Source organism: Orcinus orca, chromosome 10, assembly GCF_937001465.1.
Source record: "Orcinus orca chromosome 10, mOrcOrc1.1, whole genome shotgun sequence".
In the NCBI taxonomy this organism is placed as follows: Eukaryota; Metazoa; Chordata; class Mammalia; order Artiodactyla; family Delphinidae; genus Orcinus; species Orcinus orca.
This window is the reverse complement of record NC_064568.1, coordinates 3,192,287-3,220,208: the sequence shown is the minus strand read 5'-3', so window position 1 is coordinate 3,220,208 and position 27,922 is coordinate 3,192,287. Positions and strand designations below refer to the sequence as shown.

General features: G+C 53.5%; 2 protein-coding genes and 1 long non-coding RNA gene across 4 annotated transcripts in view; 2 read left to right on the top strand and 1 right to left on the bottom strand.

The window, feature by feature from the left end:
* XPC (XPC complex subunit, DNA damage recognition and repair factor) overlaps positions 1 to 2,985 on the top strand; it is a 35,422-nt gene extending 32,437 nt beyond the window's left edge. The window contains exons 13-16 of the mRNA XM_004284350.4: positions 7 to 176; positions 927 to 1,020; positions 1,514 to 1,603; positions 2,337 to 2,985. Of these exons, the coding sequence (XP_004284398.1) occupies positions 7 to 176; positions 927 to 1,020; positions 1,514 to 1,603; positions 2,337 to 2,546 (564 nt within the window). The 3' untranslated portion in view covers positions 2,547 to 2,985. The remainder of the gene's footprint in view (positions 1 to 6; positions 177 to 926; positions 1,021 to 1,513; positions 1,604 to 2,336) is intronic.
* TMEM43 (transmembrane protein 43) lies at positions 2,863 to 27,814 on the bottom strand. Of its 2 annotated transcripts, none has more exons than XM_033414146.2 (12): positions 27,655 to 27,814; positions 15,652 to 15,801; positions 14,748 to 14,882; positions 14,071 to 14,165; positions 13,238 to 13,287; positions 12,914 to 12,983; positions 12,095 to 12,165; positions 10,970 to 11,091; positions 10,632 to 10,706; positions 10,032 to 10,133; positions 8,571 to 8,688; positions 2,863 to 3,504 (listed from the first exon to the last, which is right to left on the bottom strand). In XM_033414146.2, exons 1-12 carry the CDS (start codon positions 27,664 to 27,666, stop codon positions 3,482 to 3,484), a joined length of 1,023 nt encoding a protein of 340 aa, XP_033270037.2. In that variant the 5' UTR covers positions 27,667 to 27,814; the 3' UTR covers positions 2,863 to 3,481. The 2 variants fall into 2 exon arrangements, with proteins under 2 accessions (XP_033270037.2, XP_004284368.2); XM_004284320.4 differs by lacking the exon at positions 2,863 to 3,504 and adding an exon at positions 3,969 to 5,930 and having other exon boundaries at positions 27,655 to 27,813.
* LOC125965623 (uncharacterized) lies at positions 12,977 to 14,884 on the top strand. Its single transcript, XR_007479724.1, has 2 exons — positions 12,977 to 13,167; positions 13,877 to 14,884. It is a non-coding gene; the product is annotated as an uncharacterized LOC125965623 (long non-coding RNA).
* Positions 27,815 to 27,922: the final 108 nt, after the last annotated feature.

The following is a 27,922-nucleotide window of genomic DNA, read 5'->3' as shown; positions in this document are numbered from 1 at the left end:
CCGCAGGTCCCCCGGAACGAATTTGGCAACGTGTACCTCTTCCTGCCCGGCATGATGCCTGTCGGCTGCGTCCAGCTGAACCTGCCCAACTTGCACCGCGTGGCCCGAAAGCTGAACATTGACTGTGCCCAGGCTGTTACGGGCTTCGATTTCCACAAAGGCTACTCCCATCCCATGTGCGTGAGGGGCCTCCCGTGGAGGCCAGAAGGGGTGGGGGGAAGTTATGGAGAAGGGGCGGGAGGTTGGTGTGGGGCTGGCAGGGGTTGAGGCCCAGTGGCTCTTATTTTTTTTTTTTTTTTTTGCGGTACGCGGGCCTCTCACTGTTGTGGTCTCTCCTGTTGCGGAGCACAGGCTCCGGACGCACAGGCTCAGCGGCCATGGCTCACGGGCCCAGCCGCTCCGCAGCACGTGGGATCTTCCCAGACCGGGGCACGAACCCGTGTCCCCTGCATCAGCAGGCGGACTCTCAACCACTGCGCCACCAGGGAAGCCCTAAGGTTTTACTCTGGATTTGCAAAATCAGCCTTAACCCTCGATGTTTTATACTTTTACTCTGGCTTCCAACCAGAGGCTGCAAAACCAGTGAAAGCTGCGAAACCAGCATCCTAACGATGTGGATTAACAGTGTTCTGGGGGTGGTCAGGGTGACTGAATAGGGTCAGCATCCTTCCTGGTTGGTGACCTCTGTCCTGCCCTGCAGTGGGGGTGGGGAGGGGCTGGGGAAGAGGACATAGCCTGGGGTCCACGGGCCTGCCTTCTGCATGGGTGGTGTCAGCCAGCAGCTGTGGCCGGGATTGTGGACTGCTGACCCTGGAAGTACTTCAGGGCCCCAAGTGCTTAGGAGCAGCCCACTGTCCCCCACGAAGGGGAGTGGAGAGGCCAGAGCAGGCCCAGACTCGAGAGACCATCTGTGTTGATCCCCACAGAACCGATGGCTACATAATCTGTGAAGAATATAAAGATGTGCTCCTGGCCGCCTGGGAGAACGAGCAGGCGCTCATTGAGAAGAAGGAGAAGGAGGTGAGCAGGCAGGGCCTGGGAGGGGCCAGGAGGGGGAAGCAGAAAGGTGGGGAAGCACACACAGCGGAGCTGGTGTTCCCTCCAGCCTCCCTCACTCCACGTGTAAGAGAAGGGGAGAGCCCGGGTTCAGCCCTCTTTCTGGCTCTTCCTTCCTGGGAGGCAGCATTGAGCAACGACCTGCCTGCCCCTCAGAAACCTGTCTCTGTCCACTGTCTGCCTGGATCCGGGCTCTGGGGCCCGCTACCCCTGCTGCCGACACCCACCTCTGTTAAAGGGAGCTGCCCGTGGTCCAGGTCCCGGACCCCCTCCTCCACTAAACACTTTAGAGTTGGTAACAATTAAGAGGTTTTTGGTTTTGGTGCCTTTCATGTGTAGCACTTTATGAATCACACCTGGTATGGTTGAGAAACTATTTTAACCTGAAGCATTACCTGTATCTTTATGTTCCTGAAACGGCAGTGCACAGTGTTTTCCATTCTGTTTGCTTTTGCAGAAAAGGGAGAAGCGGGCTCTGGGGAACTGGAAGCTGCTGGTCAAAGGGCTGCTCATCCGGGAGCGGCTGAGGCTTCGCTACGGGGCTCAGGTCAGGGTGGTCCTTGGAGGACACGCCAGGTTTGGAGGGGGGCGGAGTTAGGGAACCAGGGGCCGATTCTGCTCAGAGATCAAGTCAGCTCTGTTCCGGTGCCACAGACCTGTGTCTCCCAGGCCCTGCGTCCTGTCCACGTTGAGGAGGTGTCCAAGGTGTCCTGGAGTCAGGCTTCGGCTGCTCTGCCAGCCCCGCCCTGTCTGCACAAGAGGGTGCCTGCTATGGGCTGGATCTGGTGCTGAGCCCACTCGGGGCGGGGGACAGGTGTCTGCATCTCCTGGCCTTGTGCTGCCCCTGGGGCTGTGACCACCCTTCAGGCCCACAGGTGCTCATTCAGGCCCCTCTCACAGCCCCTGCGGGCTCCCATGGGGGCACAGAGGCCCCCCGGACACAGTCACGTGGAGTGGTCAGAGACGCACAGACACGCTCTGGGGGCAGCTGCGACCCCACGCACGGCTACCCCTTCCCTCCCCAGCCCGTCCTCGCAGCAGCGGGCACTGAGCGCTGATGCTGTGCATTCGTGCACTTGTTCTGTTTAGAAACGAGGAAGAAAACGCAGTTACCTCCTGGATTGCTCGTAGCTCCCCAAGGGCAGTTTTGTGGCCCTAGCCCTGTGTGCACAGCAAGCGCTCTGGGACCTGCTGGGCTGAGCCCTGTCCTCCGGGTCACGGCTCAGCGCTGCTGGGGCGTCACTGCCTCTTGACGGGGCTTCCTCCACTGTCCCCCCCAGAGTGAGGAAGCCGCTCCCCACGCAGACGCAGGAGGAGGACTCTCTTCAGACGAGGAGGAGGGGACCAGCTCTCCAGCGGAAGTGGCCAGGATCCTGGCAGCCTCCTGGCCCCAAAACCGAGAGGTAGAGGAGAAGCGGAAGTGCCCCCGGAAGAGCAGGAGGGAGGAGAAGGAGGCAGCTTCCCACCTGTTCCCATTTGAGAAGCTGTGATGTGAGTAGTCACCTCCTCGGTGGCTCAGCCGTGCCCCAGACCTTGCTCCCGGATAGATCCCTCCTGCGTCTGACACGCGTGCTGTTGCAGACTCAGGCCCCTTCTCTGCAGGCCCCTCGTTGCCCTCAGTCAGGTCCCTGAAGCCGCCTGACGCTGTGGGGGGAGAGCAGGTCAGCGCAGGCCGTCTCAGGGTGACATGGCTGGACCTACATTCCCAGGTAACACTTCGTGGTGGCAGAAGACTAGAACAAAGAGCTAAAGTCAGGAAAGGAAAGGACAAACGATGAGAATTAGAGAAATGTCAGGAAGAGTGGATCAGTGTTAAACGGAATTTTATTCATTACTGGATACATTTATAAAGCCTTATGCACTGTAGATATTTAGGAGAAATAACTTTTATAACATTTTGAGGAAAAAAATAAAGCATTTCTCTAGAAAGACGTGACTATGTTTTCTTTCAGATTTTACATCAGATAAGAACACTTGGATGACAGTGACTGTATACAGGTCGTGACTACATTAAAGATCAGATCTTGTTTTCCCACAGGCTGGGAACTTGCCATTACACACATGGAATTTTTTTATTTCTATGTTTAATCCAGGAGATATGATTTAATCTTTGACAGGAGCCATTAAAATTTTGAGTCAGTTTTATCCAAGGGAAACAAGCAAAATACTTGGGGTGTGACTCATGCAGCAAGAACTGGCAGGCAGGCTCCTGTTGTGAAACACGTGGGGGTTGCCATGGAAACCGCCTGGTCTGGCACTGTGTGCACCAGAGCTGGCTCTCACCCTCCTGGAAGTGAGCACCGTGTTTTCTGGGAGTTGAGTCAAGAGCACTGCCCTGTCTCTGCAGGAATAACTAGTTCTTCAGGCAGATGGCAGCTCCTAGGATGCATCTTGGAAATGGAGTGAAACCTCAGGTTTTGGAAAGTTACCACTCACCTGCTTCAAATCCTGTAACAAGGGGAAAGAAGTTCAAATTGCAGGGCGGACACTTCGCGGCCGCCCACTTCTTCAGGCGCTCGTGGGCTTTATCTCACTCCATAGAGAGGCACTGTCCCCGTGTCACAGATGAGGAAGCTGAGGCTCAGGTCACTGCCATGCCTAGCGTCACACAGCTCGTCAGCGGCAGATGCGGGATGCCTTTTGTGCCGGGTCCCGCCGGCTCCCTCCCACCTCTGAGAACGATCTGAAGACCGGCAAAGGTGGGAGCCGCGTAAGTCCACACAAACCAGAGCAGGTTTCTAAGTGCTAGAGATACTGAGGTGCCTTCTCAAAAACTGAAACCAATTTTAACCACTGAAAGCAATTTAGAACCTAAGTTCCAAAAATTCATAGGGTTCTGAATAAATTCTATGGCTGAATTCTTTCAGACAGAAATTTCAGACAGAAAGCAAAAAAAAAGGGATAATGGCAAGTTCCTGTATCAAAAGATATTTCGAAATTTATTTTGAATTTTTATCAAAAATACAAAGATAATACAAGTTTCGTCATGATTTCCCAAAGGCCTGATATATTTCTTAACATGATTTTGGTATTTAAGAACACTTGAAGAAATTGGCAGTAATTTAAAATCTGTGCCAGAAAAATATTACACAAACCAAATATCAAGGATTTTGTATTTAGCCATCATCTCGTCACTGTGCTTTCCAAAAGCATCTTTAAGAGTTGAGAGATCGAAGAAACTGTTCATTTAACAAGCAACAGTGAACAACACTATTTCAGTCCTTAAACCCAGATAACTCATCGCTGGGGCTGGCTGTTTTGAACATGAAAAATCTCAGTTTATACCACAAATGCCCCAGGACAACGAGAGAGGTTATGAGCTCTTGAGTTTCCGAAGTTCTAAGCCCTATTCAGCTGCCAAATACTTATTCCACTAAAGCAGCCACTCCCAGCAAAACACAACAGTTTCCAAATAGTTAAAAGGTAAAGGACACACAAGTCTTTTAAGACATCAGTGTTACAACATACTTGATCTTTCAAAGGGTGTTGAGAGTAGTTGGGAAACTTAAACTCTGTGAATTAAATAAGCATGGGTAGATATGATTTAGGAATAAAGCTGTGGATACTGAACACATAAATCACCCAGAAGCAGCCACTTGAGACCCAGATGCTAATGTCAAAAGCACACCTGTGATGAACAGAGCCAGGCCAGAGAGCTTTCCAATCTGCAGCCTCTGACGCCTGATTTTGGTTGGTGGGTGGGGTGTCACCACGAAGGAGCCCACTGAGGATAACTGAGTAAAAACTCAAAATCATCTTCAAGAAAATCTGGGTTTTGATGCCAGAGGATGGAAGGAAATGCCTTTCTCTCCCGGATAGAGACGCCCATCTCCTCCCAGAGGGAAAACGAGCCTTTTGCTAACACTGGTTTCAAAGCACCTGAAGCTTTGAAAAGCTTCTCAGGGACCCAGAACACCGACAGGTAACTTTCTCGACCAGGTAAGTAACAGCCCCACTGAACTTTCTGTGCTCTGAACTACCTTCAACTGACAGATGAAAGGGTTTTTTTCTGTAACAGTCTGAGACGTAAATCATTCCAGAGGTGTTTGTTTTCTAGATCTGACTTGAAACTGCCCCCTCTTAGGGCAGGTCGGGGAGCTATGTGCAGAGAAATGAAGTGGCAAGAAACAACCAGGCCTGTGGGGGTCCTACACGCCACAAAGATTCTGCCAAATGGTAATGTGCGTGCAAAGCCCAACAAACGTCCACCTTCCTCATCACCACACCCCCCGGTTCTCTTAAGTACCGAATCAAGCTCCATGCGCAGAGTGGGTTTGTGGCGCCCCTGCTGCCCTGTCCTGGGAGGCGGGCACGGCGGTGGCTGTGGTGGAGCCGGACACCGTCCCCAGGTCTGAGTGTCACCACCGCGGCAGACATCAGCTAAGTGAGACACGCAAGCGGCCGCACGGCCCCAAGAGACGGAAAGGGAACAAGCAGGAGGGCGCGTGTCACGCTGCCAGACAGGAGCCGCCTCCTGCCACCAAAGCTGCCCGCTGGCAAGAAGGGGTGCGAAGTGCTAAGTGATGGACGCCAACCCGACACCCATGCACACTGCCAAGGCTGCCACCTGAGTGGGGCGCGTGCGGAATCCAAGACCGACGTGGGTTTGGGGGAGGGGATGACCTGGGTCCCGAGGCACAGGCAGTGTCCAGTGGGTGCCGGAGCCCCGGCTCACTCCAGCTTTTTGGCCGGTACCCGTGTCCGAGCAATGATGATGGGCACCAGGGCCAGGCAGCTGATGACGAGCGCCCACAGGGGCCGGTGGAAAAGCCAGCCAGCGGCCACGGTCAGCAAGGTCAGCGAGGTGGCCACGCATAAGGCAAAGGCCTTCAGGCCAATGTTGACCAGGTCTCGGAAGATGGGGAACCAGTCCACTGTGGGGAAGAGAGAGGTAGTGAGGCTTCCCAGGCCCCCGTGCTCTGCTGTTCTCCCCGCCCCGCCAGCCACTGTCTCTGGACCAGGTGGGGAGGAAGAGGAAGTGGTGGGGGGGCATGTGGCCTGAGGGAGCTGGGAGGTCACACGAGGAGGAGCCCTGCTCCTGACTGCAGCCCGTCCCAGCCCCAGGGAGGGCGCGTGGTGGTGCTCTGAGACCTTGTGCGCTGAGGGCAGAACGGAGACTCTCCGGGGATGGTGGCAAGCACCTGGCTGCTGCCCCTCACAAAGCAGGCTGGGCCAAACCCCCTGGGGGGCTTATTTGGGCCCCTCAGCCCTTCCTGGAGGGACCTATTCGGTCACCCAAGCCGTTACCAGTTACCTGTGCACCCAGCTCCATGGAGGGGCTGAGGGGACTCAACAGGCCCCAGCCGCCCACCTCGAGGACCCTGCAGTCTACCGCCCAACGTGATACAGTCTCGCATCCGTCACCCCTTGTGCAATTAGCCGTCCTTGGCCTCCTGGCCTCTGCAGGCAGGCGTTCCATAGCCATCATTCACTGGGGGGATCTGCACTCAGTTCCCATGGGCCAGGGGCCTGGTGCCGCTGGGTCTGCACGGCCGGCCTGGGTGTCTGCCACGACGGCAGGGCCCCCACAAGCACACGTCTCATTTGAGCACTGACCATGGGACCATGTGTTGCACCACACCACGCCCACCCTGTAAGGCCGGTACTAATCTTTTTTTTTTTTTTAATTAATTAAGTTTTAGATGCGTTGGGCCTTCGTTGCTGCGCACAGGCTTTCTCTAGTTGCAGCAAGCGGGGGCTACTCTTCGTTGCAGTGCGCGGGCTTCGCGGGCTTCTCACTGTGGTGGCTGCTCTTGTTGCGGAGCACAGGCTCTAGGCACACAGGCTTCAACAGCTGTGGCACGCAGGCTCAGCAGCTGTGGCACATGGGCTCTAGAGCGCAGGCTCAGTAGTTGTGGCGCACGGGCTTAGTTGCTCCGCAGCATAGGCCGGTACTGCTCTCAACCTCAGTTCACCCACAAGATCACTGAGGCCTGGGAGTTAAACTTACAGCTAGAAGGTGGCATAACCAGGATTTAAACTTAAGACTGTCTGAGTGGGACTTCCCTGGTGGCGCAGCGGTTAAGAATCCGCCTGCCAATGCAGGGGACAAGGGTTCGAGCCCTGGTCCGGGAAGATCCCACATGCCGCGGAGCAACTAAGCCCATGCGCCACAACTACTGAGCCTGCGCTCTAGAGTCCGTGAGCCACAACTACTGAGCTCGCGTGCCACAACTACTGAAGCCTGTGCACCTAGAGCCTGTGCTCTGCAACAAGAGAAAACACCACAATGAGAAGCCCATGCATTGCAGTGAAGAGTAGCCCCTGCTTGCAGCAACTAGAGAAAGCCTGTGCACGGCAACGAAGACCCAATGCAGCCAAAAATAAATTTAAAAAAAAAAAAAAAGACTGTCTGAGCGCAGAGCCTCAGGTCTTAGTCTCTGTGCTAAGCCCAGAGAGGACAGCGAGTCCGTACTGTTGGCTGCGTGGCCTCCGGGGCCCGGAGCAGCGTCCTCCGCACAGCAGGCACTCGGAAAGTGCTCATCACAGGAGTGGAGGTGTGAACGGGCGCCCTGCGCTGCAGATTCCTGAGTCCCTCCCCTGCACTGTCCCTCTGTGCTCTCATGTCTGTTCTGACTCTGGAGGATCAGCCTTCCAGTGTGGAGAGAACCAGTCGGAGAGTCAAAGGAGGGCCCTATGAGACAAACTTGATGGTGGAACTGGGCTCTGAGAGGAAAACAGCCTGTCCAAGGTCACAGCCACGATGGACTTAGCGATTGTGCCCAAGACGCGGTTGCCTTTCTGAGCACAGTTCAGCTGTCCAAGGGAAGCAGCCTTCCTTTCCCTTCACCTCAGTTTTCCCAGCTATAAAATGATCTGACAGTCTGCGTGTACTGCAGCCAGACTCTCCCCAGCTGGAGAGGGTAAGTGGGGGACGGGTTTCCGGGCCCAGAGACGGTGGACAGAACCATCTCACTGGACAGGGCGTCCCCCGAAAAGCCCCATCCTCCCGGAGAGCGGCCAAGGCCCAGCACTCAGTCACCCCAGGCACTTGGTCCTCCTGAGCCAGGCTGGGCTGCTTGGGCACCTCTGGGGCTCAAGTGCGCCAACCCCAGGCCCTGGGCAGCCCGGCACGCTCTCCCTTGCGCTCCAGACTTGCCAGCGGCCGTGCCAAGTCTAGCCCAGGATTTGGGGTCGGGGTGAAGCATAACAGTTCCTGAGTGTTTCCTATTTGCCAAACATTTCACAGAACTCTGCAAATTAGGCCAGGAAAGGAATCCAGAGCTCTGTTCAGGCCTGGCACGGGCCGGCCAGCCTCCTCAGCACGGCTATTTGGTTGTGCGGTGAAGGGGTGAAGGGCTGAGGGGATGGGCAGGTGGACGGAGCGGGGAAACCCGCAGCCTCGGGGGTCAGCATCCGCCCGGTCTTACACTGGAAGCATCCTGACCCACATCCTGCTTCCCCTGCTCTCTCGTCCCAAAGCCTTGGGGGCACAGGATGGGCTGAGTGCCCCCCACCAGGAAGGGAGAGCGGCGGCGGGAGAAGCCAAGGAGGCCCTGTCTCTCTCCACCTACCCAGAGTGTAGAGGATCCGCGTCATGAGGTTGAGGCCCACAAACATGGCTACCCAGCCGGCCGCCCGCAGGGCCCACGTCTTCATGGAGTTGCTCTTCTGTTCCCGACGAAACACCTCCTGGAGGACAAGCGGGGAGGGGCCGTCACGTCTCAGCTCCGGGGGTCACCAGCCTACCCAGTCGGCAGGGCCAGAGCCGAGGGGCCCGGGCTGACCCAGGAGCCACTGCGTTTCTGGACAGACCAGAGGGAGGAAAGGGCACTACCCAGGCCTACGTGCCTCGCCCACCTGGCAGCACAGCGCAGGCAGGCTTGGGCCCTCAGATCACAGCCCGCCTCCTCCAAGAGCCACCAGCCCACCGTCTCACCGAATAAACCTGACCCTCCTGCCGCAGCAGCGCCTTCCAGGGGTCATCTGTCCTCACGCGGCGTCAAGCCACGAGCCCCAGCACTCCTCTCTGGGGGGCAGCTCTGAGACCGGGGCCCCACCTGCGGGAGGCTGGAGCCCCGGGACAGAGGCCTGGGCTGGGCCTCCTAATTCTAGAAACTCCCTGGGGCCCTGAAAGCTGCCTGAGAAAGGGTGACTCACAGTCACCAGGCTGGGAGGGGCCAGCCCTGCCTTGAGGTTGGTAACTGGCTACTGGGCCGCAGCCTGACCACACCCTCGTCCCAAGCTCAAGAAGAAGGCACAGCCCAGCGCCTCCTGGACTGGGGGCCGAAGGGAGGGGACGACAGCTGAAGGCCCAATAAGCGGGTCAAAAGGTCACAGCTAAGCCCTGCCGCCTGCCCACTACCTTAACCTTCCAAACCCTTATGGGTTGAGAGGGCAGGTTTAGGACAGCTCTCCACGGACACGCTGTGCTCATCAACAACATACAAGCGCATTTTCTGCTACAGAGAAGGATCTCCTGCCTGGACAGGAGAGGCTAACTTCTAAGGCAGGCACTGAACTAATGGCACGTCTTTGCACCCCTTCTCCTCGGGGCTTGGGTGAGGCGTGACCCCGTTTTACGGATGGGGTGGGTGCCCTGGTCTCTCTGGAGGCGCCCGCCCTCACTCGCCTGGTCCTGGGGCCACGTAGCTCAACCCCTTCACCCCAGCTCACACAGCCTTCACGGGCCTCTGCCCGCCCCTCCCTGGGTAGGGCCACCCGGCGTCCTGGCCCCGACAAGGAGGGCCCTGGCCTGCTAGCGCGACTGGCTGGCCCCTTCTCTTCACTTGGGACTCAGCAAAAACATCCCCTGCTGCCCACTGCCACAGGAGGTTGCTGTCTCCATGTCTGTGAGCTCAGCGTCTGCCCCTCACACCAGGCTGCTCCCCACTTCGGGGACGTGGGCTGCACACACAGGGAGACCTAACCCCTTCTACAGCTTTCTCTGGCCTCGGGGCCTGGGTCTGCCTCCGTGGTGGCAGTCTGTGACATGCCACTGGAGGGCAGAGCACAGGTGCACAGTGGCCACTCACCTCTGCTGAGATGTCCCCGTGGTGCAAAAGCAGCAAGGTGTCCCCGGACTTGGTGGAGTACGGGACCAGCTGGTCGCCCCGCTGCCGGGCAATCACGGTGACCTGGTCAGAGAATTCAGGCTTAGAGCTGCGGGGCAACCACCCGCGGGCCCAGCTCCTCTCCTCACCATGTGCCAACGAGGCAGCGAGCGGGAACACCCACGCCACCCCGAGCCTCCGCCTCCATGTCGGCCCAGGGGACGGTGGCTCCCGTTTTGCTGCTCCGTCCGAAGCTCCAGGGAGGACCCCGGGCAGAAGCGCGTTTCAGGGCTGAGCAGGGGCTGGGGCTGGGGCCGGGGTGACGGGGTCAGGAACGTGGGACCCAGTCTCTACAGAGCAGAAGCCGGGGTTGGGGGCAGAGGGACTGCACGTGATTGAAAGAACCTCATCGGGCCCAGCTGCGAGACCCCCAGCACCGCGCCCTCAGCCTGGGGCCCGTGGACGTGCACAGGGCACGTGTGCACACGGTGGGGGCGGGGGGGGAGCGCCCATAGCCTTTGCTTGGGCCCCAGCATCTGCGCCCAGGAAGGCCCCCCTGAGTCGGCCCGGGGAGCTGATTACCACGTGAGCTGGGCCCAGGTTGGGGTCATCGCCGCTCAGCCCTGCGTAGGAAAATGAGACGCGCAGGTCTCCGACCTGGGGTGGAAGAGAAGCAAGTGAGGGAGGTGGGAGCTGTCAGCTGGGCCCACGGCGTGCCCCACTCCCATGACCTCTGCCCTTTCCCAGGTGGCCCCATCACCCAGAAAGTCTCTCCCCTCCAATTTCCCTGGCCGAGTGTAGCTGTGATTCACCGGAACCGGACCAGAGTCTGAAGCTGCGCTCTGAGTCCCACGCGCTGTCGGCGGTGGGACTCTGGGGCCCTGACCTCTGCCATCTGAGCGCCCAAGCCCGCTGGGTACCTCGGGGTACTTGGGGTTTTCACTGTGGTAGAAATAGTCCCCCCGGCGAATGATGTCCACGTGTGGGTCCTCCAGCTTGGACAGACTCAGTGGCTTAAAGTTGTCCACTTTGTCGATGAGGCCTGAGAGAGGCGGGCAGTTAGAAACAGTGCTGAGTCCACTGCAGCTCCTGGCTGCAGACCCTCGGCCTGACGGCCTTTCCAAACACCCTCACAAGCCCAGCCATGCAGCCACCTCCTGGCTCGCCCCCTGGGGACCCCACACACCCGGGGCGTCCACACACGCCGTCTCCCACCCGGAGTCCCCCTCCGACTCCGTTCTTCCGCAGTGCCAGCCCCCTTCAGTCTTCAGCTCCTCCAGGAAGCCTTCCCCGTCCCCTCTTCCCCTCAGCTCCGCAAGGGCCTTAGCCTGGCAGCCACTCCACCTTGGGTCTGGTCATCTGCGTCCAGGCCTGGCTCCCCTGCTGCAGCAACAGCACGAGGCTGGGGCTGGCTGGCATGGCCGGCACCAGCTGAGCGCCAGAGCAGACAGCAGAAGCCAGGCCCCGGCTCACACAGTCTCTCCCCGTCCCCCTGGCTGTCTGCCACCTAAGTGTCTTCTCCCCCTGCTTCCTGGGTCAGGCCCAGGGACGGAGGCCCAGGGACGGAGCCCCAGGAGCTTCTGCGGCCAGCGGCGCCACCCTGGCCCCTGCAAGCCTCTCTTTAGAGTCCCTTCGGGGCCTGTGATGAACCGGACGACCCCGGGCACAGGGCTGGGTGCCAGTGGGGCTCAGAAGTGGAGTCCTGGGGCCTTCTCTGCGCTGCCGGCTCCAGGGCTGCCAAGCAAGGGCTCCCAGCTCTGCCTCGTCAGCCCGATAAGGACGCAGCACCTAGCAGCTGCTCCCTGGTATGGGTTTCAGGAGGGCTTCTACATGGTTCCCCACCTCCTGGGGACACACCTGCCCTCTGGCCTCGGCCCAGAGTACGATGCTGGAAAAGCTCCGGCTGACCCCATGCCCAGGACAGCAGGGGACCCCTTTAAGCATCTGAGGGCTGAGTGCTAGGGCCCCGGCTCCTGGGAGGCGGCCAGGTGAAAGTGCAGGGACCCGGGTCGATGCTGGCTCACCTAAAGGGGCCTGAGACTCACCCGCCGAGAGGAAAAACCTGCCGATTTGGACGAAGGGGGCTGTTGCGGTGAATGACTCCACGGCCATCGCACTGTGGGAGAGGGGGAGCTTCTGGTGAAGGAGGGCGCTGGGCAGGCGCTGCTTGGGTCCCTGTGGGTTGTGCTGGGCAGGGTCCCAACCCAGAGGGCTCCTGCACGTCCAGCCCAGCCCCACAGTCTGGTCTTTCCCCCCCTGCCTCAGCCTCTGCCCGGGAGGAGCAGGCTCCTCCGGCCTCCTGTCCCCCAGAGCTTCCTACCCTCTTGCCTGGACCCCTACCAGCATGTCCCATTCTGTCCCCCAGCCTTCAGACGGCCCTTCCACGGACTTCACACCCTCCTGACCCTTCCCAGCCGGGCTAACACCCAAAACCCTACTGTGCACATTCAAGGCCCTCCCTGGCCCAGCCCAGTGTCACGCCTGTCTTGCCACTCCCATCCTGCCCCTGAGCTAACCTTCCTCTGCCGGAACCCCCGCAGGGCCGGGTCAAACGCTGCTGCCTCCTGAAAGCCCCTGCTGACTGTCCTCCCACCCACGCCAACCGCTGGTGACCCCTCCAGGCACTCAGTCCAGCCTTACACCCGTGACCTGTTTGAGGGGAGGTTGCCTGGGGCCAGGGGTGTCAGGTCTCACCTCTGTTCCTGGTGCCCAGCACAGGACCTGGCCTCGGAAACCTGTCCCACATTTTCATCAGCTCACGAGACAGAAGCAACTCAATTCCATTACTCAGATGAGGAGGCTGAGGCTGGGCACCTGCTAGTGGCTGACAGGGCTACGCTCAGGCCTGGGGACCTAGCTCTCACCTGGGGTTTTTGTGGCCAATCTCTCGGTCAAAGTTTCTGCTGTTGACGATTTCCGATCTCCATTCAGTGTCTGTTTCAGGCAGAGGGAAAAATGCAGAAACCACGGTAAACCTCAGGTTTGAGGCCCACTGGCCGCACGTCCTCTTATCCAAGCCTGCGACCACTCGGGAGCCAAAGGGGCGGCTACTGGAGCCTCGCTGAATGGATGGGAGAGCAGGGCTCTGAGGACCAGCACCCAAGGAGCCTGATGCTTGGTGAGGACAGAGCCCACAGGTGTGCAGGGAGGTGCTCTGTCCGCCCGCAGGCCCGGGGCCCGGTACTCACTGTAGGAGTACCTCCTCTCTGTCTTCACCTGCCCGTCCTCGGTGTATTCCCTGCAGGGAAAGCACAGGCAGCACCAGAGTCAGCCCATCACTCCCGAGGCATCCCCATCTCTAAGCATCTCCGGCTGGAAGCAACCTCGGGGCTCCCAGGTCAGACTCCCCAGATGGAGTAGGCTTGGTCCACACCAGCCCAGAAACAGGGTGCTCCCTGGCAAACAGCCAGCTCCAGGCCTCAAAGGCGCTCACTAGAGAAAAGAGCTTTCTCATCCTGAGCTGAAACCGGCCTCCCCTAGCTTGTGTCCCAGCCCTGCCCTGTGGGCTCAGCGATCTGCCTGCACCCTCTGCTCTGTGACAGCCCTGTGGAGGCCCCTGAGGCTGCCCTGCCCCAAACTGAGCCACCTGGGCTCCCCGAGTCCCCTCTCCACCCTCACTCTTAGTACCTGTGGTCCATGAGAGCCTGCCTGGGGCTCCTGTTAGATCCGATAGCACATGACCCAGGACGCCCCCGCCCCCCGCCGCCCCGCACACCATGGAAGAGAAGATGGGACACAACTTGGCACAGGTCTGTCTGAGCCTAAGCTGGGGCAGCCCTAAACAACTTCCCCGAAGGGAGCTAACCAAGCCCGCTTTCTCCTCCTAGCCCCTCTGCAGGAGATTCCTGCCCCCTCCAAACAAGACCATCAGCCAGTAATTGGGGGATAACTCGACATTTCTCTGATAGGAAGATTTTATACTTTAAATTTCAGAAGTGTCAAAGTGAGCGCCACCTGCACGTCACCCTAATCCCCACGCCTCCTTCAGCCCCAGCCAACTCTTCACCCACCAGCCCCTCACCTGGACTCCTCGGTTTCCACCCATTGGTACATCTCCACGTGCCGCCGCAGCTTCACAGCCGGGAGGTAGACCCCGTAGTTTGGATCAGACAAGAGCTTCAGATAGAATCAAACAAGAAAAATAAAGGACAAGAATGCCCAGCTTGGGGAAGCCAGGCTGGAGGAGAAACAGGTCCAGAGCGCAGAAGAGCACAGAGAACTCCGCGGCTGCTCGCATGGGGAGACGAGGGAAGCTGCCCGTCCCGAGTGCTGAACCTGCAAGCCTGTGACACGAGCCGCGTGCACAGCTCAGGCTGCTCGGCCCAAGTGCGCGGTACCCACGCAGCGTGTCGGGTGTTCAGACAGAAGACCTGGCACCAGACACACAAATCCATCATCACTGTTAAAGCGCCTCTTTGTGAGGCTCTTGCTTCGGGCCAGAGACTGTGCCAGGAGGGTAGCTACTGAATCCCACCCAATCTTCAGAACCGGGCCCTGGTCTGTTACAATTATTCTCCCCATTTGACAGAGGAAGACACTGAGACTCAGGAAAGATGGGTCCACACGGCTGCTGAGAGATACAGCGGGAGTCACACCAAGTGTCCCCGTCTCCAAGGCCCACGCTTTCAAATCCTCCATCAGACAATATCCTGCGATGTGTCCCGGCCTCCGCGGGTCAGCAACCACCGCCAAGCCTACCTTAGACGTCCGCAGGGCCCCAGGGATGTGCACCAGCCTCCCCTCATTCTCTGGAGCCACACTGTGGATGCTGTCGGGGGTCACCACCAGCGAGAGTCCCTCAGCCAGCAAGGTCGCCGTCTTCACTGTGCGGCCCTGTGCACAGCGGGGAGTGAGGATTTCAACCACTGGACACAGCTGTGCCCTCTGCCTTGGGCAAGAGGAACCCAGGACGTGCGCTCTCCCAGGAAGGCCACCCGGCACCCATCTCAGCACCGCCCGTGCCAGGAAGAGCTGCTGCTTCTTCTGCCCTGCACCCCTCCCCCATTTTCCTCTGCCTTCTCCGCCCCTTCCCTCCTGCTTCACTTGGGGCGATCGCACACCTGTTCAAATCATGTGACCCAGGCCTCGGCAATCACATCCTGTGTCCACTGGCCACAGGCAGCGGTTCAGAGAGAGGACTAAGGCCACTGAGGGATCTCCCTGCGACTTTTGCTAAACTGATTTAGAAAGAGATGGTTCCTCTTTTCCCGGGGGTTGCTAAGCTGCTTGGATGTGACCCTGGAGTTACGGGGCCACCTTTGCCACCACAAAGGAAGAGCCTGCCAAAGAAACATCCACAACAGAGAAAAATGGGCAAGAGATGGAGAAATGGAGATTCCTAGTGACCCAGCATGAACGCCTGGATGCAACCGTGCCTGAAACTGATGCTACCCAGGATTGCAGGTGTGCGAACAGATCCATTCCCCCTCCTGGTTACATCAGCCGTGAGGTGGGTCACAAAAGAAAGAACTCTGATTAATTCAGCTCCTGCCCCCATAAAATCTAGACCCTTATTACCATATCCAGCATCCGAATTCACAGCCTTTGCTCCCTGATACTGCAGGGACCCTCAATCTGCACAGAGGGACCCCGAACATCGTACCTCATTGGTAAAAATTAAGTAGAAGGAGAGCAGGAAGGTCATGAGCCCCACAAACATTCCACCCGAGGTCTCACTCAGCCGCTCCAGGAAGCCTGGCTGGGACTTGGTTGTAATTCTGACATGTTCTTTCCTGTTACTCGTACTGGAATACTGAAAAAAGACATAAAAAAAAAAAAGAAAGAAAATTGGTTTTCAAAAAATAAATTGAATTTTGCTATTTATTTATACTTTTTTTTTTTTTGGCTGCGTTGGGTCTTCGTTACTGTGTGCGGGCTTTCTCTAGTTGTGGCAAGTGGGGGCTACTCTTTGTTGTGGTGCGCAGGCTTCTCATTGCAGTGGCTTCTCTTGTTGCGGAGCATGGGCTCTAGGCGTGCGGGCTTCAGTAGTTGTGGCTCGTGGTCTCAGTAGTTGTGGCTTGCGGGCTGTAGAGCACAGGCTCACTAGTTGTGGCGCACCGGCTTAGTTGCTCCACGGCATGTGGGATCTTCCTGGACCAGGGCTCGAACCCGTGTCCCCTACATTGGCAGGTAGATTCTTAACCATTGGGCCACCAGGAAGTCCTATTTATACTGTTTTTATTGAGTTTTAATTCTGTATGTTAAAAATGCACAGACCAGGCTTCCCTGGTGGCACAGAGGTTGAGAGTCTGCCTGCCGATGCAGGGGACACGGGTTTGTGCCCCAGTCCGGGAAGATCCCACATGCCGCGGAGCAGCTGGGCCCGTGAGCCATGGCAGCAGAGCCTGTGCATCCGGAGCCTGCGCTCCGCAACGGGAGAGGCCACGGCAGTGAGAGGCCCGCGTACCGCAAAAAAAAAAAAAAAAAAAAAAAAAGCACATTCCAGGTGTTTGGTTTTGACAAGTGCATACCCCATGTGTCAAGACACAGAACATGTCTATCACCCAGAAGGCTCCTTGTGCCCCTTTCCTGACACTACTCCCTCTCCCCACCGCCCAGAGGTAACAACGATTTGAATCCATATCACTACGGATTAGTTTTGCATCTTCTAGAACCTGGTATGAATGGAATCACCACACAGCATCAACTCCTTCTGTCCAGATTCTTTAACTCAGCGTAACGCTTTTGAGGGTCATCTATGTCACGGTATCAGTAATTTGTTTCTTTTTATGGCCAAGTAGAATTCTACCCACGAGCATATCACTTCTGTTGATTCACTCACCAGTAGATGGATACCCTGGTTGTTTCCAGTTCCTAGCTATTATGAACAATGCTTCTGTGAACACTCATGTACAAGTTGGTGAAATAACGTTTATATTTTAAGGCAGGACACGAAAATTTAAACATAAAATTCTGTGTCCACTTGGGCCTCTTCTCTCCCTCCCTAACATGCAGTCTGCATCTGCATTACACTCACCAGACTTCTCAAAGACAGGAGCGCCGGCTCGACCATAAAGCCCATTTTTTTCCCTTTCTTCTGATGCTAGCAATGTAACTTCTTAAAACAACAGCGTTCTTTCCCAGCCCTGCAGGGGGTCATGATGACTTGCTGCTCGCTTTGTACACGTACCACTTGGACGATGTATCCTTGGTGAACTTTATGTAGATCAGTATGTCATTTTCATTTACGATCCTTTGTCCCAAAAACGTACATGACTATGCCTTCGACCTCTAGCAGGCGAAACAGTTCTCAGAGCTTCTGAGAGTCTGGGTCTCAGAACTCCTGGGGCATAATCCTGTTTGGCTCAAATAAAATGCCCTTTTTTCTTTGTCACTTGATTGTTAGTTGAATTTTCGTGGACATTTGCTTGGCGTAGGTGGTGGGATATCAGAGACAGACAGCAGAGGACACCTGGAGTCCACCCCAAACGGGTGCTTGGTACCAGCACAGGCCCTTGGAGCCCCACTCCTCCGTATTCCTCAGGCACTTTGGTGGGTTCTCCTGGTACCTGGACAGCACTGCTTTAAATGACATCCTGAGTTTTACTTGAGCTGTTTTTCTTGGGACTTGGAGTCCTAAGGGGGTACTGGAACATATCCTAGGCAGGGACCTTGGAGGAGCTTTGGAGTGAACGGGGTTCACTGGTCTCTTTTAAAAACTGACTTAAATTGGAAAGATTATGTATATACGGTCTGAACAAACTGCTAGTGAAATGAGAGACTGAGCATGTTCAGCTCCGAAGTAAAGGGACACTTGCTCCTTCCAGCCACCAGCCGTTCTCAGGCGACTGAGAACCTGGGGGAAGTGTCTGAGGATCAAGTCTCTTAACACGCATCGGTCGCCCAGGGAGTCCCACCACAACCACTGAGTTAAGTTCTGCTCGCCAGGTTCGCATCATAAAGGCTGATCACCCTGCGCTCTGAGCATCCACGGTGGTTTCAGACTGTCGGAGGGAGAAGCCAAGACGCGTGAGAGTCAAGCTGACCCAAGGGGAAGCCCTTAGGGAGACAGACACACATTCGATCCATCACACCGCCCTCAGAAAGTTGTTCGGATCCTATCTGAATTGGGCTGCCAAATTAATAATGGGAAACCGTGCTCAAAGGCCAAACAGCCCCCTGATGGGCAGCCACTCTGGCTGGCTTCATGAAGAAACCGATGCTTTTGCAAACACTTATCTTAACTCTTAAATGGCCAGGATGGAGCTCTTCTAACATTCCAACACTGTAGAGAAAGCTGGCTTGATAAAACATCTTTTCAAAACTCTGACCCTGAGAGAACAAAAGTATTCCTAGGAGAAAGCCTGAAGTTACAACTCTTCTCATGTCCCTGAAATGTAAACACAGCCCACATCGCCTGAGTCTACAACCTTGGCTTAATAGACTCTAAAACTGGGGAAAAAAACGGGGGGCGCGGGGGTGGGGGGCGCACAGTGTGTGCAAAGAGGAGGCCGTTGTGAAACTCAAGCAGGAAAACCAGGAGACTTCTGTCCGTGTCTGGCTGGATATGTGCATGTCTGCATGTATGTACGATCCGTCTCTAACTCCAAATGGTATTATCAACATTAATTGGTAAAAGAGGTTTACTTAATTGACTTAAAAGTAAATGCATACAAATCAAATATTTCTAAATGTAATTACACTCGCCCGAATTTTTAAAGGATCACATAATCTAGGCTTAATCTTTAATGAATGAAAATGAGTCAGAATCGATGGTTTAATTAATAGACATGTCTTTAGAGTCAAACGTTAAGTGTAATACTTTAACTGTACCTAGGTTTACTGAAAGTTAATAAGCTCATGTTATCTCTGTTATAAAATTTGTCAACAAGAAAATTAACTTGGTATGATAACATTTTCATAAGTAATAAATAAGTTTTGGGGTGAACTCTTTAAGAATAATTTTGTTTTATGGTATGTCTGCCTAAAAACTGTTTCTCCAGATTTTTGGTGACTTGAAACTTCAGCGTTCTGCTAAATTAAGTCAAATGATGGAATTCACTGAATGTCTAGATCATTTTCTTAATAAGAAATACTGAAACATTAATTGCTAAAGAAGTCTATGTTTACCTACTTTGATCTCTTATTACAGAGAGATTAAACATGTTTGAGACTATTAGTAAATATATTCTGTGCTTTGTTGGAAGACAACTATAAAGTGGCATACATTTCTAAAAACTAATTTTAAAAAGGGAACCCTGAGAAAAGAGTTTTATGCATGGCCAGGACTTACTAAGATCAGACTGAATTTAATTAAATGAATGAAATTTAATATTAAAGGTGAAATGGTGAAAACTAGAGTTTGTTTTTTTCTGTTAAGAAGACAAAGTTCTCTTGAAATATTGATCTGCTTTTGATAACAGACTGTAAAGTTTCTTTAACTCTTAAGTAATCTTCTGTAACTTTCTGTATTTGCTTTTGAAATCTTTTACTAGCACTTTGGTTAAGTGAATAAATATTGTTTCACAGTGACTTATGATTCTACTTAGCCAAACATTTAAAACCTCTTGATATCGTTCACAAACTTCCTCAAATCAAATTCTAAATGTTCTTTTGGCCTCCAGCTACCTTTGGGAAGCTTCAGAAGGCCCCTAAACAGCTCAAAGAGAAATATTTAAACTAATTAGGCTCATTTGGTATGTTAAATTACATGAGAAACATTGTCAAATGAGTAATGATAAATCTTGTTAGGTTATATTATATGGCTAAATATATTACTATAAACATTCTAGAAATTATATGAAGTTCCTAAAATTTGAAATGTCCTGGTATGTTGTCAGTCATGATTTACAGTATCTTAAAATGTTGTATGCCACAGAAATAGCCAAATTTCCTTGATAACTACACTGTAATCAGGTCTTTAACCATGCTTTTAAGTCTTTTGTCATTTATACACAGTTATGCCTATACAATAACTGATGCTTTTACAAAAATGTTTGTAGATGACTTGCTGTTATGCTCCCAAATTAAATTAGACTCGGTAGCAAAAGGACCTCCTCCTTGTACGAGGGCTATTTCAGCCACGGCTCTCACATAAAGCCACTGAAGAAATAGTAATGGGGTCTCCTTTAACTATTTATGTCCCACACTCGGGTGAGTTTCTTCTAAACTCTCACCACCCTCAGCACTATTCTATAAGCCAGCTAGCTTCCTATGAAGTATCGTTGCTTTATGCTACCTTGGTTCCATGTAATAACCTTAACCCTGCAACTCTGCTTCCAGCACCACAGGAAGAAAACAACCATGACTGTTTTGTTAACCAATTATCTTCTTGCTTCCAGGAAGCCCATATCAGTAATGCTGGTCTAATTTAATTTATAGATGGTCCTACTTAAGGGATGAGCACGGCATTAGGACATTACCGAGCTGGATATGCAGTAACGCCCACAGTAGACATAATGAAAACTTTTACTTACCAGGAACAAAGTCAGCACAAGCTGAATTAACTGCCTTAACTCTAGCTAAAGACCAGTTAATACATATTTATACTGACAGTCACCATGCCTCTGGAGTGACACATGACTTTGGAATGTTATGGAAACAATGAGGTTTTTAAGCTCTTCAGGACAACCTAATAAAAAAATGGAAAACAGGTTGCAGAGTTGTTGTTATACGACTGCCAATACGGTTAGCAATTATTGAAACCGTAATTTTCAATAATTTTCAGTTTTCACCTACGCCAGGCATTCCAAATCTGACAGTATGTAAACTAGAGGAAATCAGCTCGGTGACGCTCCCGCCCATGAGGCAGCTTTAAACACGCATCCTATCCAGCCTCCAGAACGGCCACTGCTCTCAGTTAACCCTGCTAACCCAGTAAAAGATTTCCTTCTACAGGCTCAAGAAATTGCCACTAAAGAAGAGAAACAAATATGGCCACAAAAAAGGGAATTCTGATCCCACCACAGATATATGGTTTAGACCTGATTGAAAAAAAACCACCTAGTGTCTGGAGCACAACTGCCATCACTCCAGCACGCACCCCCTATAACTCACTGTGCGCCTGAGAAAACGGTTTCTGGGGAAAACAGTATTCTTGGAAACTTGCCTCCACGGTGGTTTGAGGGAAACATTACATTATTGTCAGGGTCTCACTGAGGCACTTAGAAAACAATCAGTAACTAACTCTTTTTACAGCGAGCTCCCAGAAAACCCTACAGATCATGGATTATAACCTAGTGATTTTGTTTATTGGAAAGGACATCAAATAAATGATTCTTTGCAGCCACAAGGGTAAGAACCTTATCTGTTATTGTTAACTAATCCATGCTCAGCCAAACCGAAAGACATTAATTCATGGATTCACGTCTCTCATTTTAAAAAGGCCCCTCCACCTAAATGGACTTCGACCCGTTTCTAACACCCTGTTTCAACTAAGACAAGTACCACCAAGCTAGGATGAGGGGACAACAGCAGCAGACAACTGCCCCAAGAGTCCAGACCAGGCCTGCAAGACCCATCCTACCCGTTCAATTGTACTATTTACCAAATGTCCGTCAAAACTGACAGCTACTGTTTTACTTCTAGCTATGCTTTTGCCCCAGGGTTTAAGATGGAAGGAAAATTCCTTAGTACAGCTGTTGCAAAGTATAGCTACGGGAGGCAAATTTAACCGATCGCTGGATCTGTCATCCAACTCTTCAGACAATACAAGGCCGACACAGGCCCTCATAACTCCTGTCATTGACTTTTCAGATGTTCCCAATGTTACCACTTACTTAGATCAACCTCCCTCTGGCCTAACCTTTCAGGTTCAAATTTTCTAATGTGCTAATGTGTCCATGCCTTGTCTGACACTACACTACCCTCAGTCCTTAGGGACCAGACACAACTTACGCTAGTACCCACACCCCAGCCCCGCCCCGCCCCGAGCTCCATCTCTTACTTAACTTACAAATGTCTTGAAGAGAAAAACACAAGGAACTTGTGCCCACAACTCCCCCATGTCAAATACCATACAGACAGCTTTTGGAAAGCCTGCAAGAACGACCATGGTTTAATACCGTGTTAGCAAAACTTCCAATCGATGCGGCTATCCATGAGAGCTCTCTGGGAGGGAACACTTGCATCCCTAGGTTTTATCTTCTTATATGGTATTGGAACTGACACACCTACCCAAGGATGGGCACATAAATGTCTTAACAGCTGGCAGGTAAAAGGCTTTTTGTTTGTTGGGCATTATGTTACCCCACTGTCTATACAATGAGGCAGATGAACCTCCTTTCTCTCTCCATGACAGTCAAGAGATCCATGTTAGCAGGATATCAAGATATCTGGTGGCAAAGTCTTTTGGGAATCTTGAGTCCTAGGGCAGGAATATATGTAAACAGAGATATGCTCAGAAATCTATCAGGCACCATTGGTCAAACAGCCAAAGAGACTGCAAGCAGCACTGCAGCCCAACAGACATCCCTAAGTTCCTTAGCTCATGTAGTATTAGATAACAGTGCTGCCTTAGAAAACGTATAATCTATAAACTGTTTCCCCATCAGCATACACCTCTATGTTTGTTTACTCTATAGGATTAATTTACTCAATTCTGAAGTTTCTACGATGGGAAAGTGATGTTGCAAAATCGAATAGCTCTTGATTTTTAACACCACCTTGCAAGGAGAAGCTTGTGCTATAACCCAGACTAAATGCTGCGTTTCCATATAGGATGAGTCCTCTAATACAACTCATTTAACAGCTCACATACCAAGTACAATTTCCGTACTGAAGGATCCCCTTCCTAGTCCAGGTGAAATCTCAGGGAAATGGCTCAACTCTGTGGATTCATGGCTTAAAGCTCTGCTTGTGACTTTGTTATTGTCGTTGGCTTTATTGATTTCATTTACAGAGTAATAATCTCTTGTGCCTCTTGTATATTCAAAACTCCAGGGACTTCCCTGGTGGCGCAGTGGTTGAGAATCCGCCTGCCAATGCAGGGGACACAGGTTCAATCCCTGGTCTGGGAAGATCCCACATGCCAAGGAGCAACTAAGCCCATGCGCCACAACTGCTGAGCCTGCGTGCTGCAACTACTGAAGCCCGCACGCCTAGAGCCCGTGCTCCGCAATGAGAAGCCACCACAATGTGAAGCCCGCCCACCGCAACCAAGAGTAGCCCCCACTCGCCGCAACTAGAGAGAGCCCACGCGCAGCAACGAAGACCCAACACAGCCAAAAAAAAAAAAAAAAAACTCCAACTAAAATAACGATGTCTAACGATTTGACACTATTGATCATACCTGTAGTTCTATATAAGATAATAGGTATGCACAACGCATATGCAGGGTAAAACTGGCATAAGTCCTATTGGACAATTGACCATCAGTCCTTGCCAAGCAGTTTACTAGCCTAACCCCCTAAAAGGAAAGAAAGAACCAGGCTATTAAGATCTGTCATCAAGGGAGAGGATGCAGGGCAGGTAAGCAACCACCAACCCCATCGAGGGATCAAATATTTGATCACCTAATGTATTCTACCAAAAGAGGGAAAAAGATGAAATGAAATTTATATTTTAAGGCAGGACATGAAAATTTAAGCCTAAAATTCTGTGTGCATTTGGGCCTCTTCTCTCCCTCCCTAACGTGCAGTCTGCATCTGCATTACACTGACCAGACCTTCTCAAAGACAGAAGCACCTGCTCGACAGTAAAGATTATTTTTTTCCCTTTCTTCTGATGCAAGCAATGCAACTTCTCAAAAGAATAGCGTTCTTTCCCAGCTCTGCAGGCAGTCATGGTGATTTACTGCTCCTTTGTACGTGCCTACTGGACAATGTGTCTTTGATGAACTTCATAGAAAATATCAGTATGTCATTTTGATGTTGATCCTTTGATTTGAAAATGTACACGACTGTGCCTTTGACTTCTTTTTTTTTTAAATATGTAAGATACATTTATATAATGATAAGTGCAACGAAGAACATACTACAGGATAATGGGATAAAATGGCGGGGGTGGAAAGTGGAGTGGACTGGGGATGGCTCTTGAGACTTCAGTCAGTATACACAGCCTTGGGAGGAGGTTGACTTTTTTTTTTTTTTTTTTTTGGCTGCGATGGGTCTTCATTGCGACGTGCGGGCTTTCTCTAGTTGCGGCGAGCGGGCGCTACTCTTCGTTGCAGTGCATGGGCTTCTCATTGCGGTGTGTGCCTTTGACTTCTAACATGTGGAACAGTTCTCAAGAGCTTCTGAGAGTCTATCTCCCGGGTTATAATCCTGTTTGGCTCCAACAGAATTAACTTTTTTTCCTCTTAACTTGACTGTTAATTGAATTTTTGTCAGAGTCTTCAGGAAAACATGTGTTTTCATTTCCCCTGGGCATTAGGTACATACCTAGGAGTGGAACTGATGGATCATAGGGAAGATGCATGTTTTTTAAGAAATTAGCAAATTGTTTTACGAACAGGTTATTAGAGATATATTTCTAATTCAGTTCAACGAATAGTGGCTGAGTTTCCTTAGGGCAGTGCCAGGCCTCACAGGGGTAAGAATGTAGGGGTGAGAGGCTTTAGGGCCATTGAGTCAGGGTGACAAACAGTGCCAGGCCTTGCTGAGTGCCTGGTGAGAGGCACAGAGCCAGTGTTAAAGGAGTGACCCCTTCCAGCTGGGAGGGTCAACGCAGGCCCCCTGAAGGAGGGGGCATTTTGAGTGGGCTCTCGGAGGCGGACCCTGGGGTGAGGGCATCCCTAGCAGGGGGAACAGCGGCCTCTCTGCTCTGGCTGGGTTGTGGAGGGCATGGGGAGGAGAGGAGGGCAGCTAGGCGGCTCTAGGTGGGTCATGGTAGGCTGCAAACTCCAGAGTCAGTGGGTCAGGATTGTCCAGCCAGTAACAAAGCACAGTTCAGCGTGTCCGCTGCTGACCCAGAGCATCATCATCCGAAGCAGGACTCTGGAGCCAGAAGGCTGGGTTTGAATGCAGGCTCTGCTACACAGCAGCTATGAGACCTTGGGCAAGCGATTGAACCCCGCGGTGCCCGGCACTTCCTCATGGGTAAAATGGGGCTAATAATCCAGTACATAGGGTTGTGGTAAGAACCAGAGGACATAATTATTGGATGCTCAGTGCCCAGGGCACAGGGAGCCCCATGCCGGTGCTGGCTGGTGGGAATGCAGTCAGCTTTCTCTATCACTGATACCAAGGCTGGGCTGGGCTGAGCTGACAAAAGCCACAAAGATGTAAGCGGTTCCCGGATGAGCATGCAGGGTAAGCTAGCCCATCCTGGCACTGGGGAGTCAGAGGAGAATCAAGGCAGTCTCTGCTTAAACGAAGCTGGTGCCATGTTCTCTGACTGTCGCTGAATGCCACCAGCCCAGGCCTGCCAGGGCCCAGATGTCCATTGCGTTCAGAAATGGTCTTGACTTTCCAGGCCATTTGGAAACATTAGTGGAGCAATTTGCTGCAGGCAGGTAGGTGACCATCAACCATCATCATGATGACAATGGCAAACACTCCAGTCTATCACAGGCCAGACACGGACAAGCCCAAGGAAGGGGGTGCTATCACGACCCCATTTCGCAGGCAGGAACACAGAGGCTCAGCAGTTATACCACCAGTCCAGATCACACAGCCTCTAAGAGATGAACTTAGGATTCAAATATGGGCAGACTGGAGGCCACTCTCCTACCACTCTGCTCTGGACTGCGTTCCTCACTCCTTGGGAGCTCGCTGCAGGCAGGCAAGCAAGACAGGAAAAGAAGCCAGTCCCGCTACAGCCAGTGCAGTCCCCAAGTCGATGGCTGGAAGGCCTGGCTTCCTCCTTGGCCTCCCCTCAGCACACAGCTAGGAGCCAACATCAACATAAGGGGCTCAAAGATGGCCTTAGGAGAAGAAGGTGCCCCTCAGGCTGGCGAGCGTGCAGAGTGGCTTGACACACCCAGCCCACATTCTGGACCAAATGCCCAGTAAACATGGATGTTCGTGGAGATTTCCTCCCTGCCCACTCCCCTACTCCAAGCTTCGAATCAATGAGCAGTGAGTGGTAGGAACAAGGATCGACATACAGGCCCTGAAAATCACTTGCTGTGTAACACTGAGTAAGCTGCTCTACCTCTCTGATCCTGTTTACTCATTTATAAAGTGGAGATGGTAACAGTAACTCCATCACTGGACAGATTTTACAGTGATTAATAATCCTGTGGCCTCCTTGCTCCGCCCCATCATCTTCAGATCTTTCTTCCTCACGGGGCCTCGTGGCCCCTGTAAATGTGCACCCCACTGCTGGGTGAATCAACAAAGGTTTGGCAGCAGAGGGAACCCTAATTCATCTACTTTCTTTGGCAAAGGTCAGGACCCAATGTATCCAAGGTCTCTGCCCACCAAAACTGAAGACAAACTGTTTTCTTTTTTACGTATTAAGTACCTACTATGCCCCAGACACTATGCTAAACACAGTCTCCCTTAAACTTCACAGTAACTGCTCCCATGAGGAAACAAAAATCCCAAGAGATTAAGGCCACACAGCTACTGAGGAAAAATCTGCATTTTCCCCCAGGTCAGCCTGACTCCAAAACCTGCCCCACACCTTCCCACGACCTGCCAAACTGGCTGTGAGACCCTGGGCAAGTGCCTTCCCCTGCCGGGGAAGTTCCTCATCTGTAAGATATGGTGGTGGCGGTATGGGGGCAGACCCGTGTCCTGCCAGCTTGGGTCTCTCCCGGCAGAGGACCCTGCGTCTCACGGACCACCTCTAGGTGCGCCATTTAAGGTTTCTCGGACTCCCAGACAACTCTAATCCAGGCTGTGGGAGACACAGCCCTGGCTTCTCAGGGGGTGTGGGAGGCAGAGAGGGCGCTTGGGGACAGAGGAGGGGCCTGAAAAGAGCAGGTAACAGACCAGGGGAGAGTGGCTGGACACTCCACCACAGCAGGAGGGAGGGAGTGCCTGGGCTGGCAGGGCTGTGAGCTGGCTCCACACACACTTTCAGAGAGAAGGCGAGTGTGAATCACCAGCTCCTCCCATGCCCTGCACCCTGGCGGGAGGTGCCCCTCTGTTTGTTGAATGAATGTTGGGCTTAAATAGAAAGATTCCTGAAATACGGCTGGCTGCAGGAAAAAGCAGCCAGCAGCCGTTCCAGGGGCACCACCTTCGGCCAGGGCGTCTGCAACCAAATCCATGCTAGGAGGCAGACGGCCCGGCCTTAGGGAAATGCTCCCTTCTCCCCGTCGTCCTAACTCCTCCGCTCCCAAACCAGCCCACGCCCCTTTGCAGCAGCATCAGCCGGGGTTTACATACCCCCCTGGGGCGGGGAGCTCACCGCCCGCCCGGACAGTGCGTCGCGGATCGGCTTCGCCACCGCCCCAGTGGACTGGCCTTCTCTGCGGCCCAGTCCAGCCCTCAAGGTCCTTACATGGGAGAAATCCGAGAACCCAGGCGAGAACTGGGAACGAAAGGAGAAGCTGCGGGGAGCCGAAGCCACACGTCCCGAGGCCCGGTCCTCGCCACCGCGCGCCCCAAGGAGTCCGGCCGAGCTAGGAGAAACGGACAGACGGCTCGGCTGCCAGAAGGCCCGGATACGGGAGAGGAAGGGGTTCACCGGGCAGGGGGCCGCGGCCCGCCCGCGGGGAGAGGGGACCGGGACACGGGGAGGCCTGGGTGTGGCCGGCGAACCAGAAGACACTCACGTTCGCGGCCATGCCGCGGCTGGGTCGCCGCCCGCCTCGCTCGGCTCAGCTCCGAGAGGTGCTTACGGCCGCAGCGCGGAGTCCCGCGGCCTCTCGCCTACCGGAGAGCGGCAAACAACCAACCGAATCCCAGAGCCCGGGACGCGCCACAGTTACCGCCCCGCGGGCACGAGCTTTTCGGCTCTCGCTCGCCGCGCCGCCTCCTGGGAAATGTAGTCCAGGGTCGGGTGCACGCTCCAAAAGTTGCAACCTACCGGTACCTCACTGA